Raw genomic sequence first — 22,201 nt, forward strand, 5'->3', positions numbered from 1 at the left:
TTTCTCCTCAGAAAATGAGGTTTTTTTTTTCTTTTCTATTTCATCATCAGCCTGCAAATTTTTGAACTTTTATGCTCTGCTTTCCTTTTAAACATAAGCTCCAATTCCAAGCCATATCTTTGTGAATTAATAAAATTGAATGCTTTTAAGAGCACCCAAGTGATATCTTGAACTCTCTGCTGCTTAGAAATTTCTTCTGCCAGATATCCTAAATCATTTCTTTCAAGTTCAAAATTCCACAGATCTCTAGGGCAGGGGCAAAATGCCACCAGTCTCTTTGCTAAAGCATATCAAGAATCACCTTTGCTCCAATTCCCAATATGTTCCTCATCTCCATCTGAGACCACCTCAGCCTGGACTTTTGGGTCAAAACCATTCAACAAGTCTCCAGGAAGCTCCAAATTTTCTGACATATTCCTGTCTTCTTCAGAGCCCTCCAAACTGTTCCCACCTCTGCCCATTACCCAGTTCCAAAGTCGCTTCCACATTTTCAGGTGTCTTAATAGCAGTATCCCACTCTATTGATAACCATACCCCACTCTACTGGTAACAGCTATATTAGTCCATTTTTATGCTGCTATGAAGAAATACCCAAGACTGGGTAATTTATAAAGAAAAAGAGGTTTAATGGACTCACAGTTCCACATGGCTGGGGGAGCTTCACAATCGTGGCAGAAGGCGAAGAAAGAACAAAGCCACGTCTTACATGGCGACAAGCAAGACAGCATGTGCAGGGGAACTGCCCTTTATAAAACCATCAGATCTTGTGAGAACTCACTTACTATCATGAGAACAGCATGGGAAAAAACCCACCCCCGTGATTCAATTACCTCGCACTGGGTCTGTCTCACAACATATGGGGATTATGGGAGGTACGATTCAAGATGACATTTGGGTGGGGACACAGCCAAACCGTATTAATTATATTTTGAATTTGAATGGACATATCTTCCAGTTATGTGTACTTCATCACTAGATATTATAAATATATCTCTAGTATATGTATCTTTTCTGTTTTCTTTGTATGCAAGTTTTTTTGTATTTTAAATAGCCATTTTTTATTCTAAATAGTTATGAATATTAATAGCTGTGAATAGTCCAGGACACTTTTCCTGTTCCTTTTTTTTCATGCTACATTTAGAGACTACCACAATTATGGCTTATGATTAATCCATGTTTTCTAATATTTGAGATAGTACTATGTGTTTCATTACTTGCAAATTTTCTCTTCTCTTTTTGTTAAAAATTATTGTCATACTATAATAATACGTCAGGTGTATCTTGAATTCCTATTTTCACTGGAGGAAGACTTAATTTTGAAATGCTCAAATCTCATTATTATTTTATTGTTATTATAAAACACTATTAAATCTTATGACTATTACTTCATTTTTCTTCATTTGAGAATATCATTAAGGTTTTTCCCTGCAGTCAATTTATTAGCTTTTACAAGCTCAAAGTATAAGCTCTGCAAGTTAATTACTAGAAACCTAATAACACAGTCATGAGCTAACACCAGGTATTATTTACTAAGGCAGAAAGCCCAAAGCTATTTATTTTCATACAAAACTAAAACTAGACCTAGAATTATTGTACACAAGGGTGTATTACTGAAGTCAGTAGTAGTTCCCTCGTGTCTTTCATCCAAAGGACCTTAGTTTTATAGTTTTAGTATGTTCTAGTATGTTTTGCAAGTGATATCTCCTCTAAGATTTATTATTCAAGGAATTGATCACCTTTATAAGTTATAATAATTTTTAAAATTTTATAAGTAAATGTAGTTATTTTTATTATTACGTTATTAATGTTTAACTTCAAATTTTTTATCTTTTAGAGATGCTTAAAGTCTGATATAATTAAAACTATGTATTATTAATTATTTCTTTCTCTAGGTCTAAAATCCAAAAGCATTAATGTACTGATAAGAGACATAGTAAGAGAACAATTTAAAATTTTTCAAAATGACATGCAAGAGACTGTAGCACATCTCTTCAAGACCGTATCAAGTCTATCAGAAGACCTCGAAAGCACCAGGCAAATAATTCAAAAAGTTAATGAATCTGTGGTTTCAATAGCAGCCCAGCAAAAGTTTGTTTTAGTGCAAGAGAATCAGCCCACTTTGACTGATATAGTAGAACTAAGGAATCACATTGTGAATGTAAGGCAAGAAATGACTCTTACATGTGAGAAGCCTATTAAACAACTAGAAGTAAAGCAGACTCATTTAGAAGGTGCTCTAGAACAGGAACACTCAAGAAGCATTCTGTATTATGAATCCCTCAATAAAACTCTTTCTAACTTGAAGGAAGTACATGAGCAGCTTTTATCAAGTGAACAGGTATCAGATCAGAAGAATGTTCCAGCTGCTGAGTCAGTTAGCAATAATGTCACTGAGTACATGTCTACTTTACATGAGAATATAAAGAAGCAGAGTTTGATGATGCTGCAAATGTTTGAAGATTTGCACATTCAAGAAAGCAAGATTAACAATCTCACCATCTCTTTGGAGATGGAGAAAGAGTCTCTCAGAGGTGAATGTGAAGACATGTTATCCAAATGCAGAAATGATTTTAAATTTCAACTTAAGGACACGGAAGAGAATTTACATGTGTTAAATCAAACATTGGCTGAAGTTCTCTTTCCAATGGACAATAAGATGGACAAAATGAGTGAGCAACTAAATGATCTGACTTATGATATGGAGATCCTTCAACCCTTGCTTGAGCAGGGAGCATCACTCAGACAGACAATGACATATGAACAACCAAAGGAAGCAATAGTGATAAGGAAAAAGATAGAAAATCTGACTAGTGCTGTCAATAGTCTAAATTTTATTATCAAAGAACTTACAAAAAGACACAACTTACTTAGAAATGAAGTACAGAGTCGTGATGATGCCTTAGAAAGACACATCAATGAATACGCCTTAGAAATGGAAGATGGCCTAAATAAGACAATGACTATTATAAATAATGCTATTGATTTCATTCAAGATAACTATGCCCTAAAAGAGACTTTAAGTACTATTAAAGATAATAGTGAGATCCATCATAAATGTACCTCCGATATGGAAACTATTTTGACATTTATTCCTCAGTTCCAACGTCTGAATGATTCTATTCAGACTTTGGTCAATGACAATCAGAGATATAACTTTGTTTTGCAAGTTGCCAAGACCCTTGCAGGTATTCCTAGAGATGAGAAACTAAATCAGTCCGACTTCCAAAAGATGTATCAAATCTTCAATGAAACCACTTCCCAAGTGAGAAAATACCAGCAAAATATGAGTCATTTGGAAGAAAAAATACTCTTAACCACCAAGATTTCCAAAAATTTTGAAACTCGGTTGCAAGACATTGAGTCTAAAGTTACCCAGACGCTCATACCTTATTATATTTCACTTAAAAAAGGCAGTATGGTTACAAATGAGAGAGATCAGGCTCTTCGACTGCAAGTATTAAATTCCAGATTTAAGGCATTGGAAGCAAAATCTATCCATCTTTCAATTAACTTCTTTTCGCTTAACAAAACTCTCCACGAAGTTTTAACAATGTGTCACAATGCTTCTACAAGTGTGTCAGAACTGAATGCTACCATCCCTAAGTGGATAAAACATTCCCTGCCAGATATTCAACTTCTTCAGAAAGGTCTAACAGAATTTGTGGAACCAATAATTCAAATAAAAACTCAAGCTATCCTGTCTAATTTAACTTGTTGTATAGATCGATCGTTGCCTGGTAGTCTGGCAAATGTTGTCAAGTCTCAGAAGCAAGTAAAATCATTGCCAAAGAAAATTAACGCACTTAAGAAACCAACGGTAAATCTTACCACAGTCCTGATAGGCCGGACTCAAAGAAACACAGACAACATAATATATCCTGGTAAGCTGTTACTGAAAAGTAACTTTCAATCTCTCTTTATTTAAATGATATTTGACAGATCTGTACTGTTGAGCAAGACCATTAAACATAAAACTACATACTTGAACTTGGGTAGATAGTCAAGTTGTGAAGATCACTGACATTATTTAAATCTGAATCTATCTTATGGTATTTTAGGCATCAATACAAAACAAATATTTCTGGTGTATATTTAGCTATATGTTTTTAAAATTTTTCTGACTAGCCCTCTATAAAATAATTAAATTTGCTCCTATGAAACAATTTGCTTTGCACAAGTAATTAAACAAAGCTCTTAGGCAAGGAGATCTTTAACAGACCAGACTTACTTATTTTGGCATTTTGGCATATCTGATATGCAATACGAACTCAGTAACTATCTGTTGAATGATCATCTGACAACGAATGTTCAGGAAATAGATTTGGGTAAATCATAGAAGGCCATCAATGCCAAGCTAAGTACTTAGACGTGATTTTGGGAAGAGTAGCGTGTCTGAAAATTGATATCAGTGGATTGGTTGTGATAAGAGCTGCAACTCAGAAGCATGAAGCTAGCAATAGTGTGTAGTGTGATTGCAGAGATGATACCAGGGATGTTACTGAATGAATATTGGCAAGAGCCATAGAGGAAGCTCTAAGGCAGATGTGAGAAATGTTGGAAAGTTCCCATCAACAGAAACAGAGGGAGAGTGGCAAGAAAAATGATTTGAGGAACATCAAATCTTGATTCTGGTCTTAGATGTATTAGTAAGTTTCTGTGTTAGTTAATAGCAACAGGTAAAAAGTTCACCTCTCTAGGCCTTAGTTTCTTCCTTTTAAGTGATGAGATTGCAATAGGTGATTTGCTGAGGTGCTTAGTAGAGACATGCTGAAGACTGCATCACTGTAAAAAAACCACGATCTGTTCACAGCCTTAATGCATGACACTTGGAGAAGAGAGAGATCTAGACTTTCCCGACATTTAGAATTTGGGAAATGACAGAATAGTGGTACCATTAACAGATGTTCCAAACACCAAGGAAGAAGCATGTATTTGGGAGGAAAGAGGAATTGTGTGGTGCATATAAATTGCATAATAGTACCTCTGTATGAAAGAAGTGTTTTATGAATATGGTTTTCATATAAGTAATATTGAATAATCTTTTCTAAACATGAATAGCTATTCATTCTTACAAAAAGAAATGGCTGTGTTTTTCTCATATGAGTCTGCTGTTAAATTATAGCCCATTTGTATGAATTTTGTATTTCATTGCTTTTTAATTACAAAGGATGATCATTATTGTAACATAATATGACTTCATATTTAATGTATGAATGTTTTGATAATATTAAAAAAAGAATAATAGAGTTGAATTATCTCCACTATTTAAATTAGTATATTTATTTATGACTCCCCAAGAGTAATGTGACCTAATAGAACTAATTTTACTTCTGTAGGAACATAGAAGAAACTATTTAGACTTACATGTTTCTCAGAGAAAGGTAGTATCTCAATATAAGATGTTCTTAAAATAACAATTTTGGGAAATACAAGGAGTTGTTTTTCCCATACTATTTCCATTATTGGTCTTCATGTGGACACTTCATCATGATCTTCAATTAGCTATACAGCATGTGTGACCATACACCAGGCAAGCTATGTCATTTTTTAAACATATGTATATATATATAGATATGCTATTTTCATAGTAAGTATAAAATTGAAATAGCCTCAAATAAATTGAGGAAAAAACATTTATAGAACATAAGAACTTGCAAACTTTGATAATATAACAAATGCATGTTAGGACATTACAAAAACTGTATCTAGATACTTATTGTGATAGACTCAATATTGGGCTTAATAGGCTAATGGAAATAACTGTTTTGATTTTTATTTTCCAATAAGGCTTTGATAACATTGCTTCCTGTTCCTTTATTTTCTGAGAGTAGAACTTTTTATGTTCCTGTCTACCAAAAGTAACTATTAAAGTTCTTTATTTTATTTAAGCAAAGATACCAATAATAATGCCAAGGTAATAAAGATATACTGACCTAATTCCCATGTGCAAGGTAGATATTCCTTTTATGCCAGGCCAGGCCAGCAACATAATGTATGGGACCCTTTTAAGTGGGTGCATAGGTTTGCATGCCCATTAAGCCAGCCATGCTTCCATGGGCCATAGAACAGATGTCATTCATTGGGCAGCTCACTCAGCAGGTAAGGTCTATGAAAGATGATGAAACCAGTGGACTCAGGCTAAATTCTCCTGTAAGAATAGAACAATTGCAGAATAAACTACTACTTTTGATATGCTGTTTTATACCAGAGGTGGGACACACTGTTTAAATTTGGCTGTTTCATTTCACCTTTGATATTATATAAGTATTATACAGCCACATTGCTCCCCAACATAACTAAAGCCAGAAGATAATTTATCATCATCTTATGAATCTGAGTCATATTATTCAGATTCTAGCTGCCATCATTTGCAAAATAAGTACAGTATATAGAAAAAAGCAATATATAGTGTTTTTATCTTAATTTTAATAACTGATAACTTACTTTGAAGCCTGATAATATGAATACTGTAATAATATGACATTGGTTAGTATTCATTAACATTTACTATATCTCAGGCACTGTGAAAATTCCCAGTATTCATAACTTCATTTAACAATACCTGTGAGGTAAGTATTATTATTTATTCTGAAGGTGAGTAAACTGACCCTCAGAGACATTAACTAAAGTATCCTGCATAAGGTCATTCAACTAGTAAGTGATAGAGCTTGGCTTCTGGCCAGGTAGACTCAGGGCTCAGTCCTCAACCACATGCTCAAAGAAATTGTAGAGTGTGTTCACATGCCGTTCTCTTCTTTCTGTTTCTGTTTCATGCGTCATATGTTCTTCAGTCTGGCCATATCTGAATATTCCATATGGCCGGAGCTGATATTTTTAGGGAGTTTCTTTTCTTGAAGATCCAAATACTGACAATTTGTTTCTGCACATGAGGAAGTAGAAGTGCTACTTTTCAGTTTGGCTTTTTTGGGATATGGCCAGTGGGTATTTATTGAAAGTCACCATCAGATAGTCACAAGGTCTTCCTTTGACTGATGAAGAAGGGCAAAATTCGTAATACTCATCCCTGCCACTTCCTTTTGAGCCATTCCTACATCCATTCATGCTATTTCTGATTCCTAGTAGGCCACTGATGATAAGCTATTCTGGTTCAATTGCTAAATATTTGATTTGTTTCTAAACAATATTCTAATAGACACCAAGAGGTTTTTATTTCATCTTTGAAGATTTGTTTGTACAGCAATTGGCAGACTTATCCCTGCAGAGAGCTTTTGGCTGCTTGCCCTTCCAAAAGCAGCTGAATCCTGCCTTAACACAATGTCAGCAGCTCACTGCTGAGCATGTGCACCTCCTGCTTGTAAAACCATCGGCTTTTTATTTCAACTTTTTCTCTAATGTTTACCAATTTAGCTCTCCTTCATAAACCTCTCTTATTAATAATTATTCCTGTACTCCCAAGAAAGATTACTTTCTATAAAACATTTGGTAGTGTTTTAAAATGTAATTTTAAAACTTATCATTGATGTGAATATATGCTATTTAAAAGAGAAAAAAATGAGGACCTAGTGAATATTTAACTGTCTTATATCACATTGAAACCATTTCTAAATTTTGTGACTCTGCATAGAGGCAGCTGTGATGACTAATGAGCCCTGAATTTGGAATCAGGACACCAGGGTTCAAGTCCTGCCTGGCAATATATTTATTTGTAATAAGTCATTTATTTTTCTAGGCCTTTCTTTCCTCATTTATAAAATAAGAATAACATACAAACTTTATAAGTTTATTTTGAGAATTAAGAATATAATCTGCAGATAGTGTATTATTAAGTTATTACTATATGATGCAATTTTCTTAGCTATATTCAATGTATATGTCTTCATTTTCTCAACATTTTCACTTAATATTTGATATATAATTATTTCCATGCATCAACATAATTTACAAACTTACAGCATTTCATTGTTACTTATTATTACTTGGATAAGTCACTTTGTTTTAAACTCTGCATATGCTTATAACTTAGCTTATGGTTATCATACAATGAAAAATCAAAAAGAATAGGATACAAAATATAAAGACTGTGTTAAAACATGTGCATTGATAAGCACTGAAAATCAATGTCAAAGAATGGTTTTCTCCAAGCGATTTTCTACTATTTATATGATTTTCCATATTATAAAATATTTTCAAATATACCTCAAGATAACTAATAGGTTATCTTCTGTACAAAATGGCTGAATATAAGCCAGTTAAATTTTGAAGCTATCTGCTTCAATTTAGAATTTACGATGTATTTTAGAAGTCCCCCAAAAACATGTACACATTTGGTAATTCAATAGAAGTGCTCATAGGATCTGGCATATCCATAGTGTTCACAGCTGTGGCTTATTATGGCAAAAAGTTCATAATAGGATCAGCTAAGGAAAATCATACAAGCAGAATCTGGAGAAATTTAAGCACAGGATTTTTTATGTTTATCCCTCCCATGAAGGACAACATTTCTGTGTACTCTTGTTTCCTAGTCACATACACATACACATACACATACACAAAATTAGTAACATGTGTACATTAATTCTGCCCATACAAGCCCATCAGATACTCAGCACTCAAGAGTCTTATTGGGGGCTGGTCACATAAGCATCCTCTGCCTAGGACATACCAAAACTCTAGACTCTCAGAAGGGAAGCAGATATTCAGCATAAATCATATTATTTGTACAGAGAGTCTGGGCATGGTGAATGACACTTACCAGTTAGGGAATGGAGAGAAGTCAAGTTCCCAGATGCTAACCAACGGCAAAACCTTCCAAGTAGGCCTTTCTAAAGATATCAGTCTCTGGCCTACTATGTTCACTCTTTTCTGCAGATTATCTTAAAGATATTCTTTGTGTCAGAATTGGTTAGGAGGCCTGTCTGCTGGGGATGGCCTCCCCAATTTGTGTCAATAAAACATATCAGTGTTGAAGGGAATAGCAAATGAACTACTTTTTGTTCATGGCTCTCTGGGAGAAGAACAGACTCCCCCAGATTTCCATATGATTCCCTTCATATGGAAGAATGATGACAGCTAAAGAGCGAATGCTGACAAAATTGACAACCTTTTCCGTCACCTTGTCCTCAATAAAGTAGCCAGGCTATCTAAGGTGCACAGTCAGAAACCCAGACACTTAATGATCACATTCTCTGAATCAAAATGTCTAACATTTGCTCTCACATGAAAAAGGAAATGGGATGGAATTCCAGGTTCCATTTACACAGTCACTGCATATGCTTGGGTTCTTTCCCAAGCAAGAATCACAGGAGCTACTTCCCAACAATAGACGATTTCTTTGACACCAAGGATTTGAAACGAAATTTGATTCTTGTCTGTAAATTAAATGCAATAATCATATATTTTTGTACTGGTCATTAACTATATTATGAATTTAAAATTGTACACAATAGTATTATTTTGTAACTTATTGATTATCAAACATGAAAAGGAAGGTGCCAGGATTATTAAATTATAGATTGTAAATTTGCTATGGAATGATCTAAGTGAACATGATATTTTCATCCTGACAAAAATCACAGCATAGAAATAATAGCTGTGTAATATACTAACTGCATATGAAGTCTGAAAAACATACTTTAAGTTTTTAATTGCCAGTTTTACTATACATAGCTTAAAATGGGCTCTCCAAAGAAATGATTATTATTTTAAGATATAAAACTAATTTGAACTTTTTAATTCCAATTATGTTGACAGCATTGTTTTAGGGGAAAATATCACATGAAACTCCATTGATATCAATATTAATAAATCTAAACTCAAGTGTCTTTATCCTAAAATCAAATTACCAGTAAAATTATGACACAGTGTTTGGAGAAATAAAGCAATCAACGAAAAAAATTATCGCATGTTGTGCCAGAATGATAAAAGTTCTAAACTACACTTATTTTTTTACTTTTCACAAAAAAGTAAACAATTGTTTTACAGTTAATGAACCTTCCTTTCAGAATTCTTTTCCAGATTTTATAATCTTAAACGAGTGTTAAGATTTGAAATTTGCGTGGAAATTTAGATTTCAGAGGTATTGGCATGAAAATGGTGTTTGGAAACTCTGGGTGTGGGTGAGCTGAGCCAGGGGACTCATGTAAGAGCAGAGTCAGAGGAACAGCAACCTCTAAAGCATAACTGGAGAGAGAGAAGTCGGGAGACAATATCAAGAAGAAACAAAAGAGACAGGAGGATAAGCACATCTGATGTGGACGTTAGCATACGATTGCATTTTCCAGGCCTGCCAAAATAAATTGGAAGTTATAAAAAATACTTAATATCCCAAATCATCATCTGAATAATAATGAGACATCAACACTACATTTTATATATAAGGTAAACTCAGTGACTTTATTGTCAACTAAGAAACTGCTTGTACATAATCATGTGTACCTGTATTTAGTCATTTACTTGAACTGGGAGATTTGTTTGAAAATGTGAAACTGCAGATTTAACTCAAGAGGATCTTTGTAAAACACCTTCCTAGATGGATGCTACAATAAAGACATAAGATAATTTCCATTATTCATGGTCATATTAGCTTAAAATGTTGTGCTAAAACTTTTTAAAGCAGTTTTTGTTTTAGGACCCAAATGAATTATTTTTAGAATTATGAATATTATTGGAAAGTTATAATGATTAATAATTTTTCAACTTGATTCAACAAATATTAATTAAGTCCTAAGTGGGATCAAGTTAGAAAGCAAGGCTCTGGCTCAGAAAGCTTTGTAATTTTTTGTTCTAGAAGAATTTGATAGTGAGGCTGGGGACGGTGGCTCACCACTGTAATCTCAACACTTTGGGAGGCTAAGGTGGGCGGATCACTTGAGACCAAGAGTTCGAGACCAGCCTGGCCAACCTGGCGAAACCCCATCTCTAATAAAAATACAAAAATTCGCCAGGTGTAGTGGCACGTGCCTGTAATCCCAGCTACTAGGGAGGCTGAGGCAGGAGAATAGCTTGAACCCAGGAGGAGGAGGTTGCAGTGAGCCGAGATCATGCCACTGCACTCCAGCTTGGGCAGCAGAGCGAGACTCTGTCTCAAAAAAAAAAAAAAAAAAAAGATAGTGGAAGATACACCTATAGAACAGTGGTGCAATGTTCTGTTATATTTTATAGTTTTTTGATATTTTGGTATGTGCATATGAGTACCATGTTATTATGAAGCTATTTTGAATGTAAAAGAAAAGAAACAACATACCACAGCATATTCTATTTATCTAACTTGTATTCAATTTTTGAGTTTTGTACATTTTAATTTTTTTCTCTATTTTAAATAGTGCCACACTAATTAATTTTTGTGACCATCTCTAATCTTATTTCCTTAAGATAACATCCAAGAAGTAAAATTACTGGTGCAAAGCCCATGCACATTTTAAAAGAATTTGATAAATATTGCCAAGTTTCTCTTGAGAGAGTATAAATTTACGCTCCCTTGAGCAACTTATGAAAGGGCCAAGTGTTATACCTATGTGCACATATATACACATGGGCACGTTAACTTTGCCCAAAAAGTTTGTCCAAAAAATTAAAAAATATTTAAATATGAGACTTTTAACAGACAATGATGACATTATGGATATCTTTTATTTTATCATTTTAATAGGTGTGCAGTTATATCTCATTGTAATTAGGGAAGCAGATTTCACAGCTATATGGATGAGGATTGTTTAGAGGCAGGCAAAGTGGTATTAAGACTACTGTAATCATCTAGATATGAGAAAATGAGAGCATCAATTAGAAAAGTTAATGGGGATGGAATGGAAATCAAAGGGCAGGGAGATTGCTTTTGAGAAGTTACATTTGGTAAAATAATAAGTTTTATAGACAACAAAAAAGGCAGGATGATGAACTATAATATTCTTAGTGATTTTGAAATCCTAGGTAGGAAATTAAGGGACTTGAAACAATGCGAGTTTATTTGTTTGTGGTATAACTTACATTTAGTTAAATGTACTAATGTTGATAGATAGCCTATGAGTTTTGACAAATACATAGTCATATAACCTTCACCATAATCAAAATAGGGATCAGTTCCATCACCACCCCAAATTTCTTCATGCACCTTTGTAGTCAAACCCTGTTCCCACTCCCAAGCACTGGCAACCAGTGATCTGTTTTCTTCCCAGACAATTCTATTTTTTTCCAGAATATGTAAGAAACGAACTCGTACAATATGTGGAGGCTTTGGAGTCTGGCTTCTTTCACTTCATGTAACATAGATGAGATTCATCCATGTTCTTGCATGTATTCCTTTTTATTTGTAAGTAGTGTATAGTATAAATATACAATTTCTTTATCTATTTACCAGTTGAAGGATCTTTTTTTGGTTGTTTCCAGTCTCGGGTTACTGTGGATAAAGCTGCTATAAACATTCACATAAAGGTTTTTGTATGAATGTCAGTTTTTGTTTCTGTTCTATAATTATACAGCAGTAGCATAGTTTGGTTATAAGATACACAGTTTTAACTTTATAAGGAATGACTAACCACTTGGCATTTCCATGAATAATATATGAGAATTCTAATTGCTCCAAATTTTTACCAGCACTTGACACTGTCAATATCTTTCATGTTATTTTAGTAGGTGCATAGTTATATCTCACAGTGGTTTTGTTTTGCATTTTCCTAGTGACTAGAAGCACTGAACATATTTTAATGTATTTGCCAGACAATGTTTTTAATTCTTCTCTTGATTGATGGTTATGACTCTAAAGAAAAAGGATAAATCAGTTTATGAGATCAAACAAAAACATTTAATTTCCTAGGTCATGGCTTAAGATAACAAAATAATAGTTTAACAGCAAGGGATGAAGTAAATCCTTTGGGACAGGTCTAAGATATTTGCTGAAGATTGCTGATACAACTAAATGTGCCTTAAAGTAATATATGAAGGATTGAGGAAAAAAGATCCCAGAAAACAATATAAGAAACAATGGGTGTGATATAAAAAGAATACCAAAAATAAAAACTGACAGTTTGAAGGAAAAGCAGTAAACATGGTTTGAAACAGTATTTCCATCCATCTATACACCAAAGAACACAATGTTAGTAATTAAAGCAATGAATTTGAAAACTTAATAAAAACAAATAAATATTAGTATTCCTAGAAGTTGCTGGCAATGGGCATATGAAATATTTCTAGAGCAACAGGAAGATAAGCCTTATTTGATATAAACAATTTTGACAAATGGGGAAGCATAATAGCACTGAAAGTTAAGAATGTGTCCATTAATATGGAAATGAAAACATTTCACCAGAGCATTGGAATCAGGATGAAACATAAAGAAAAGTGCAAATGTTGTGTGGGCATATTACCTAGGAGCAGATTTGTATAATGCTTTCATCTGTGTATTATAAAATGGGAGGAGAGGTAAAACGATAGGTTCCCTCACTAATCTGTTGGAAACTCCATTGTGTCCTAGCAGAGATCAGTTATCTGCCCTCTATAATGTTACTGTTTACATGAAGACATTAAGATTTTGATGCTAAAGTAGAAGTAAGCAATAAAATATAAAGTAAAATTAAAATAAAAGTATATGATAGATAACATTATATGTAATAGAAATAAATGTAAGAATACAGTAGAAATCATCAACACAATGTATCCCTTTATTCATCAAATTCCTGTTGAATAAGTTCTGAATGAGCACTGAGAAAAGTTGAGTGAATAGAGTGGTAAACTCAACACAGCCCCTCTTCTCATGAAGTTCATACATTAATCAAGTAATTATAATAAAAAAATGACAAATGTTAGGAAAGACAGGGTGCCTTGAAAATGTAAGGTGCTCTCCAATTAGTTCAAATATGTACATTTATGAAATATGAAACTAGGATTAATAGAAAATTATAACTAGAGCACATATTAGGGTCCAGAAAGCAAAGGCCAGAATAAATTGAAACTTATAAATGAAATATCAGTTATGCTACTTGCACAGTGGTAGAATGTTGATTGGAAGAACTGTTGAACTAATTGCACTGATCTCCATTAAAAAAAAATGGACAAGAAGGAGTTTAAGAGGTTCTTGAAGCTCAAGGTAAGGGGAGAAGTTGTGGAAAGTTTGCTTAAATAGATTCACTTCTGGGCACAGTGGCTCACACTGTAATCCCACATTTTGGGAGGCCAAGGCAGGTGGATCACCTGAGGTTGGAAGTTAGAGACCAGCTTGGCCCACATGGTAAATCCCCATCTCTGCTAAAAATACAAAAAATAGCCTGGCATGGTGGCGCACACCTGTAGTCCTAGCTACTTGGGAGGCTGAGGCAGGAGAATAGCTTGAGCCCAGGAGGCGGAGGTTGCAGTGAGCCAAGATCATGCTACTGCACTCCAGCCTGGACAACAGAGAGAGACTCCATCTCAAAAATAAAATAAAATAAATAAATAAATAGATTCATGTCTCTAGGATGCCATGACAATGATAGCATAGTGCCAAACTCTGTGACCTTTGAGAAACTGGGAAGAAGGCTGAAATTTGATAAGAATGTGGTATTTTATTCCATCTTTTATTAATTTGTCTATTCATTCTTAAAACTACTTTAGTATTTTCTATATGTCAGGCACTGTGCTAATAAGGTTGATAGGAAGTTTAAGTCATAGAGAACATGATCCCTGACCTCCTGAAGGCTCATACTCTTGTTGGAAGTAAGAAAGACACCAAAGCAATTACAGTTGAGTGTGATAAATTCAAGAAGACAACTTCGGGGCATCAGGCAGAAATGGACAGAACTAAAGTAATTTACTTGTAGGGATGAGGAAAGATGTCAAAAAGAAAATGATGCTTTATTGGAGTTTGATTTTTGTTGGTAATTCAAGAACAAGTAACCTATTAAGCACAAATATGAGCATGTACTTATAAAGGCACCTAACCATTTTTTAAGCATTTTAATAATAAAGGAGAAAAATAAGTCAGGTGGTGTACAAAAGTTGATTTTGTTTTGTTTTGTTTTGTTTTTTGAGAGAGTCTCACTCCGTTGCCCAGGCTGGAGTGCAGTGGTGTGATCCTGGCTCACTGCAACCTCCACCTCCTGGGTTTAAGTAATTCTCCTGCCTCAGCCTCCCAAGTAGCTGGGATTACAGGCACACACCACCATGCCCAGATAATTTTGTATTTTTAGTAGAGATGGGGTTTCACTATGTTAGCCAGGCTGATCTCAAACTCCCGACCTCAGGTGATCTGCCCACCTCAGCCTCCCAAAGTGCTGGGCTTACAGGCGTGAGCCACTGTACCCGGCCAAAAGTTGAGTTCTAACTCATTGTATAACAAAGTACAAATAGCTTCAGTTGGAAAATCAGTGCCAGCCAATCTTTAGTTGTCTGTTATAAGGCTCTGTACTTGTCACTAATCCATTAGGTATTTTTTTTCTAGTAGGTATTTTTATCAATAACTTGGAGGAATGCATGAGACATAAATTTGGAAATGATAACAAAGATAGGGGAGGGTGGCTGAAACATCTCATAGAGAATAAAACTGAATGGCTTCTATGGACAGAGATGGTAACTCATGTCTAATAAGATACATTTTATTATCAATAATAATTGTAAATTCACATTTAAATGAATTAAATAAACATGAGATTTTAGAAAGCTTCAATACATCAGAGCACAGGAGACCTGTTATGAGACAGTGTGATACAGATGCAGAAATAGACAATGAATACTTAATGCTTGTGTTATCTTAACAGAAGTGTCAGTTCATTTCAGCAGGGGTAACTAGCAATTGCTACCATAACCTACTATGCTTAGGCTCCATTGGTACAATATGTCCAGTTCTGGGTGCCATGGACATGATTTTATATTTTAAAATGTGATTATTTTGGCAGAGACTTGGAAAGTCCAGACATACCTAAAATAGCAAAAAAGGCACAGAAAGGAACTTAAAACAGAAGCAGTCGAAGCAGGTATGGACAAGTGGCTGAGGCATCCTGAGCAGATTATCAGTAGGCCCCATGAAAGATGTCCTAGAAGGCAAGCTGTGTGCAGTCTCAAGAAGTTTGGGCTACTGTAACAGTAGGAGTAGATGCAGACCTTCAATTGAACTTAAGTGGAGCCCTACTCCAGATGAATGACCCTAGAAAGAAATTAGAAAAAGGGGTAAAATAGCACCCTCTGAAATGACTCAAAGAACTACAGCAAGGCAAGACCCCATTCCTAAAGTAATGGAACATAAAGAAGCAAAAAATGGAATGCTGCTCCTGGACATTAAATAGCAGGCAGAATCCCTGATCCTGAAGATTCAGAGTAGAGCCATTAGCAATGCAGATAAATGTATTTTTTTCTACAGTTTCTTAAGTTCTCCTTATGGCACAGCTTTGATCCCTGATTCATGAACAGGGCCAAGGTTACAGGTGAGTGTGATTTTTTATATTTGGGAAAATTAAAATTATAGAGCTGATCAAATTACATAAATAAGTTAGTGTTCCCCCCAACTCTACTGCACAATTGATCTATTCCTAGTGAAACCCATTAATTGAAACCTCTCCTGTGAGTTGATCACTGTGCTAAATTCAGAGAATGTAAAAATAAATGAAGCAAATGCTTTGATACAGAATATTCACATTACTACAGGTAATGAAAAGTCATTGATGTTTTTAACGCAGGAAAATAATGGGCAAAGTTCTGGAATGATAATGAGCAGCAAAAAAGGGATTTCATAATCTATTCACATGCAGCAAAATGAGGTTAAAGGAATGTTAGCCAGTTGAAATATTTGTTAAGAGATATTACACACATGTAATATTTTTAATACTTTTCTTGATAAGGAAAATATAGAATATTGCAGAGAATATATCAAGATAATTCTGATTAATTTCTCATTACATTAAGTACAATATTAATATATTTGCTTTGCAAAAAATTTTAATACAGGCACGCAGTTTGGTCACATTTTATGTGAATTTCAATTATACGGATATGAAACAGAATATATATAAAAATTTATGAATCTCACTTCATGAGAAAAAATTACACAAAGCAAGTAACTTCCAAATTAAAAATCATCAACAATCACCTGGTTTGAAATGAGTGGATGGTAAACTACATCATTACCATAAGGTGGCACCAGAGTAACTGTGGCAAGTAGTATAAACGCTGAATTCTTCCGACCTTGTTTCTGCATTTACATAATTATGCATTATGTTTATAACCATATTCATAATTCGAAGCTTTCACAACAAATGAAATTATTCTATATGTAATGTGTGAGCTGTAACTTTCTGTCTTCAGTAAACCAAACCTGTTGGGGAATCTACCTCATTCTTTAATTGCTGTCTAATATTCCTCAGTGGGAATATGTTATAATTTATTCAACAAGTCCTGCATCAGTGATCATTTAGGAGTCTTTAAATTTTTCACGAATGCAAACGATATCATTTTGAATTGAAGAATTGTCTTTGTGCACACGGACAAGTATGTCTGGAGTATATGTATACTGCCAGAAGAAATGTTTGGCTCAAAGTAAATTAACCTTTTTAATACTGATAAATATTGTCAAATTGTCCTATTAATAGCTATAGCAGTTTACACTCCAGCCAGCACTGCATGAAAAGGCCCATTTTCCCTTATGTTGACATGACTGGGTATTTTCTATCTATCTTTTTAAATGTTGCCACCTTATATTTAAATGATGCTATTATTACTAAATTTATTATTTCTGAATTAGTAATGAGGTTGCATATGCTTTAAAACTTTTAGTGAGCTTTTGTGGGTTTTGTTCAATGATTTGCCTACTGATACATTCTCCATTTTTTAACTTATTTTTTTCTGATCTTTAAGTGAAGACCATTTTCTTATTTTTATTTATTTTTTTATTTAAAAAATTAGAGATGGGATATCACTATGCTGCTCAGGCTGGTCTCAAACACCTGGACTCAAGCCATCCTCTTGCCTTGGCCTCCTGAAGTGGTGGGGTTACAGGTGTGGGCCACTGTACCCGGCCTCATTTTCCATTTTTTAAGGGGAGAATTTTTTTTTCTTTTCAGAGTTTTTCATATGTTATGAATATTAGTCATTAGATTGCCATGTCTTCTAATTTTGTTACTTATCATTAAACTTTGAGAATGGTGGTTTTCAATGCAAATGAGTTTTAATTCTTAGGTCAAACATGATAATGTTTTTCTCTTACGGTTTCTGGGTTTTGTTTTCCTTTGCTTTGCTTTGTTTTGCTTTGAAAGAATTTTTTAAAATTTTTAACCTCTAGAAGGATATTCTCCTTTTTTGTTGTAATGCAATCATATTGGGTTTTTTTATATTTAGTATTTTTGTATATGTGGAATTTATGTTTTTAATATATATTGAATACCACCTTAGCACCATGTATTGAACAGATATTTTTCTTCTCCAGTGATTTAAAGCATTACCTTTATCACGTACCAGTTTCAAATATACATGATTTGTATTGAGATAATTCTATTCTGTTCTGCAGTTGACAAGAATGTTAACATTTCACACCAATAAATGTAATGGATCACAGAATTTTGCCCACTTTACTGAAGGAGATAGAGAGATCAGAGCTAAGGGATTTGCATGACTTCCTGTGGCCAGATCGACAGGCATCCTGGGCCGTAGAGCCCATTTTTCTTACTTAAAATTCAGTCTTTTTCCTATTCTGCTGCAAACTACGATTTGAGATCCCAGGAAAATAGGTCACTTTAGTGTTTTTTACCTTGATTCTTTTTCAGTAACAGAGGAGTATTCAAGCTGTAGTCAGCATCCGTGCCAAAATGGAGGCACGTGTATAAATGGAAGAGCTAGCTTTACCTGTGCCTGCAGACATCCTTTTACTGGTGACAACTGCACTATCAAGCTTGTGGAAGAAAATGCTTTAGCTCCAGGTAAAAAAAGTATATGCATCTTTGGATTTGCTCATTGTCATAAATAGAAACACTTTTTGAAAATATTTATTAATGAATATTTAAACCTGCTTAATCTGGATCCACTTGACAATTCCTTTTACTTTTCCGAAACTTACTGAAGAATGTACCTGATTTACAAGTGGAAATGTGTTTTTGTTAGGCAAATTCTTATTCACATGCACTTGTTGAAATTTTCAGTATTGCTATATAGAGGCAGTTTATGGAAAATTCTACCCCCTCACAAACTTTTTTTCTCTTGTGCATCCTAAAAAAATATGGATGTATATATCTGACTGATAGAAACACTTTCTCCTCAAACAAGTAGTTAAAGAAATACACCTTTGATTTTTGTCTGGTATGGTCACTTAAATGAGGCTTTAATACATGCTTAGTAACACGTTTTCTGTGAAGGTTAAACTAATGGTGCCATTTTGACTGTGTGAGCACTGTTAGAACATGATCAAACGTATTAAGTAAAACAAGATGGCTTGTTTATTTACTTAAATTCATAAGTATTGGTGCTTTGGATTTACTTCGAGTGCACCATTTCTGATTTTTATACAGAAATTTATGTGCAGCATAAAAATGTGTTATTTAATGACTGCAAAAAAACCTATTTCAAATCAGCTTTTTCTTAATAATATCCTGCATAGTGAAATGTAATTCTTTAAGTCTGTTTTTAGATCTCAGCCTTTGTAAGTACAATTGGCATTAATTACACAGAAAATTGCCTTTGTCTACTTTGCTACAGTGAATATGACTTTATATGGTTTTCATTTTAGCCTTTAGAAACTGCTTGACAATGTGCCAGAAAAATTGTTTCTACATCATGTCAGCTTCAATTCCTGCAAGGGGCTTTAAAACATTCTGACATAACCATAATAATCGTAGAGTGCTTTGAATTCCTTTATCTCTGGGGAGATCAAAGCAACATGCAAATTATCTTTGAGGCATTTGTGTGTGGAAGGTATCAAATGTTATTTTTATTCTATCCTGATCTAAATGGAGAAACTGAGGCAACAAGAGGCTAAGAAATTTAGAATAATTTACCCAAGAGAAGAGACAGGCATCGAGACACATGCACCTTTGCTAAGTTTGATGGATGGCCTTTCTCTTCTGCTAAGACTTTTTGTAACTGAGATAAAAATGATGAAGATATAAGGAAAGACAAAATAAGATAAAAACATGAAAATTAACTCTTGCCATTTTTTCCTCTAACAGATTTTTCCAAAGGATCTTACAGATATGCACCCATGGTGGCATTTTTTGCATCTCATACATATGGAATGACTACACCTGGTCCTATCCTGTTTAATAACTTGGATGTCAATTATGGAGCTTCATATACCCCAAGAACTGGAAAATTTAGAATTCCATATCTTGGAGTATATGTTTTCAAGTACACCATCGAGTCATTTAGTGCTCATATCTCTGGATTTTTAGTGGTTGATGGAATAGACAAGCTTGCATTTGAGTCTGAAAATATTAACAGTGAAATACACTGTGATAGGGTTTTAACTGGGGATGCCTTATTAGAATTAAATTATGGGCAGGAAGTCTGGTTACGACTTGCAAAAGGAACAATTCCAGCCAAGTTTCCCCCTGTTACTACATTTAGTGGCTACTTACTATATCGTACATAAGTTAGTATGAAAAACAGACTATCACCTCTATTGAGAAACAGCCAGTGTTTTCATTTATCTTTGCTTGCACAGCTGCTCTGTTTTGGTTTTTCTACAGGAAATGAAAAATCAACTTCTTTTTTTAATATGAGTAAACTTGTATGTCTGTTTATTTTATAAAATTATTTGAATATTGTTTAATGCCTGAATATGAAGGAGTTCTTGATCCTAAAGAAATTTAGTGGCACAGAAAATAAAGTGAATTTGTTAGCATAATTATTCCTATTCTTATTTCTTCATTTTAAGTCATTGCAATGGAAAGTAATATTATAAAATGGTAATTACAACATATTATGCGTCACAGTTTTCTTTCCAATTAAACACTTAACTTTTGTTACTCCCTGTATATAAATATATGACATACATTTTCTAGATTCACAAATTTAAATAAATTACTCAAAAAATGAAAATTGATTTTGTAAATTTTTATTTTTACTCTTTACGTTGAGTTGATCTATTTTCCATACTAAGATTTTCATTCAGAATCAAAATTAAGAAAGTTGAACTGAAAATTTGAAATATGCTTAACTATTGTTCTCTTCCTATAATTCTCTAATTATAACACAGTAATTTACATGCAGTTGGACATGTACACTCAAATCTAACAATATGTGAGTGGATCATTTACCACCCCCCACAACATCAGTAAGGGGAAAAAAGGCTTTTTCTAGTAGGTATTCTTCTATGGCAGTACCTACAGATCTGCCCTTCTTCTTCTAAAGGGTAAGTCACAATCTGTGTAATACTACAATTTATGGGATGCTCACTATGCCCTGTTTCTCTTCTAAACAATTTACATGTAATGCCTCATTCCTCACAATAACCCTTGTAAAGTGGGCATTATTACCATGATTTTTATAGTTGAAGAACCTAAGACACAGGGACCAAGGCCCATGAGCCCATAGGGCTGAGGCAGGATTTGGAATCAGGCCATGTCTTCTCCAGAGCCCACATCCATCCTTTCTCTATATTGCCTCCCACAGATGTGCTAAAATTTATTTAACTAATCCTTTATCCTCTATTTGTGCTGTCTCCCATTTTTTATTATTACAATATTACCGTGGTGAACACGCTTAAAAATACATTCTTTGGATATCTGACAAAGTGTTTCTGAAAAACAGATTTTCATAAGTAATAATACAAATAATAATAAAAAAGTTTTGGTATGGTAAGCCTTTTTTATGAATTGATTTGTTTAATGATCACTATAACATAATGAATTACATATTAACCTATGATATTTGTATTACGTATTATTACTCTCTGCCCATGAGAATCAGAAGCACATAGAAGTTAAGTAATTTTCTCAGTAGTATAACCAATGATGGAGAATTTCTGGGACAAAGGATGATCATAATTTTCCATTTCAATAGGTACTAACGATCTAAGTCTTATCAATATGAAAAACTGTTCTTTATACCCCACACATCCTCATCAAAATTAACAATTTTTGAAATATTTCCAATCTTGAAGATGAAAGTGAATATCTTCTATTTGTAGAAGATACTTGAAAATTTTTCAAATTAGCCAAAACTTGAAAGCATACATCCATACAAAGACTTGTACATAAATGTTCATAGTCAGTTTATTTGTAATAGCTGAAAACTGGGAATCACCCACATGTCCCGCAACAGATAAATGGTTAAGCAAACTTTCTCATACAAATAC

At 33.9% G+C, this 22,201-nt stretch overlaps 1 protein-coding gene across 2 annotated transcripts in view; it reads left to right on the forward strand.

Moving 5' to 3' along the window:
* The window catches only part of MMRN1 (multimerin 1), a 67,610-nt gene extending 46,667 nt beyond the window's left edge, over positions 1 to 20,943 (forward strand). For both annotated transcript variants that reach the window (XM_003257538.2, XM_004089019.2), the window contains 3 exons: positions 1,893 to 3,881; positions 18,684 to 18,830; positions 20,073 to 20,943. In XM_003257538.2, coding sequence (XP_003257586.2) covers positions 1,893 to 3,881; positions 18,684 to 18,830; positions 20,073 to 20,494 — 2,558 coding nt within the window. In that variant the 3' untranslated portion in view covers positions 20,495 to 20,943. The remainder of the gene's footprint in view (positions 1 to 1,892; positions 3,882 to 18,683; positions 18,831 to 20,072) is intronic.
* Positions 20,944 to 22,201: the final 1,258 nt, after the last annotated feature.

The sequence above is a fragment of the Nomascus leucogenys genome, chromosome 9 (assembly GCF_006542625.1).
Source record: "Nomascus leucogenys isolate Asia chromosome 9, Asia_NLE_v1, whole genome shotgun sequence".
NCBI lineage: Eukaryota > Metazoa > Chordata > Mammalia > Primates > Hylobatidae > Nomascus > Nomascus leucogenys.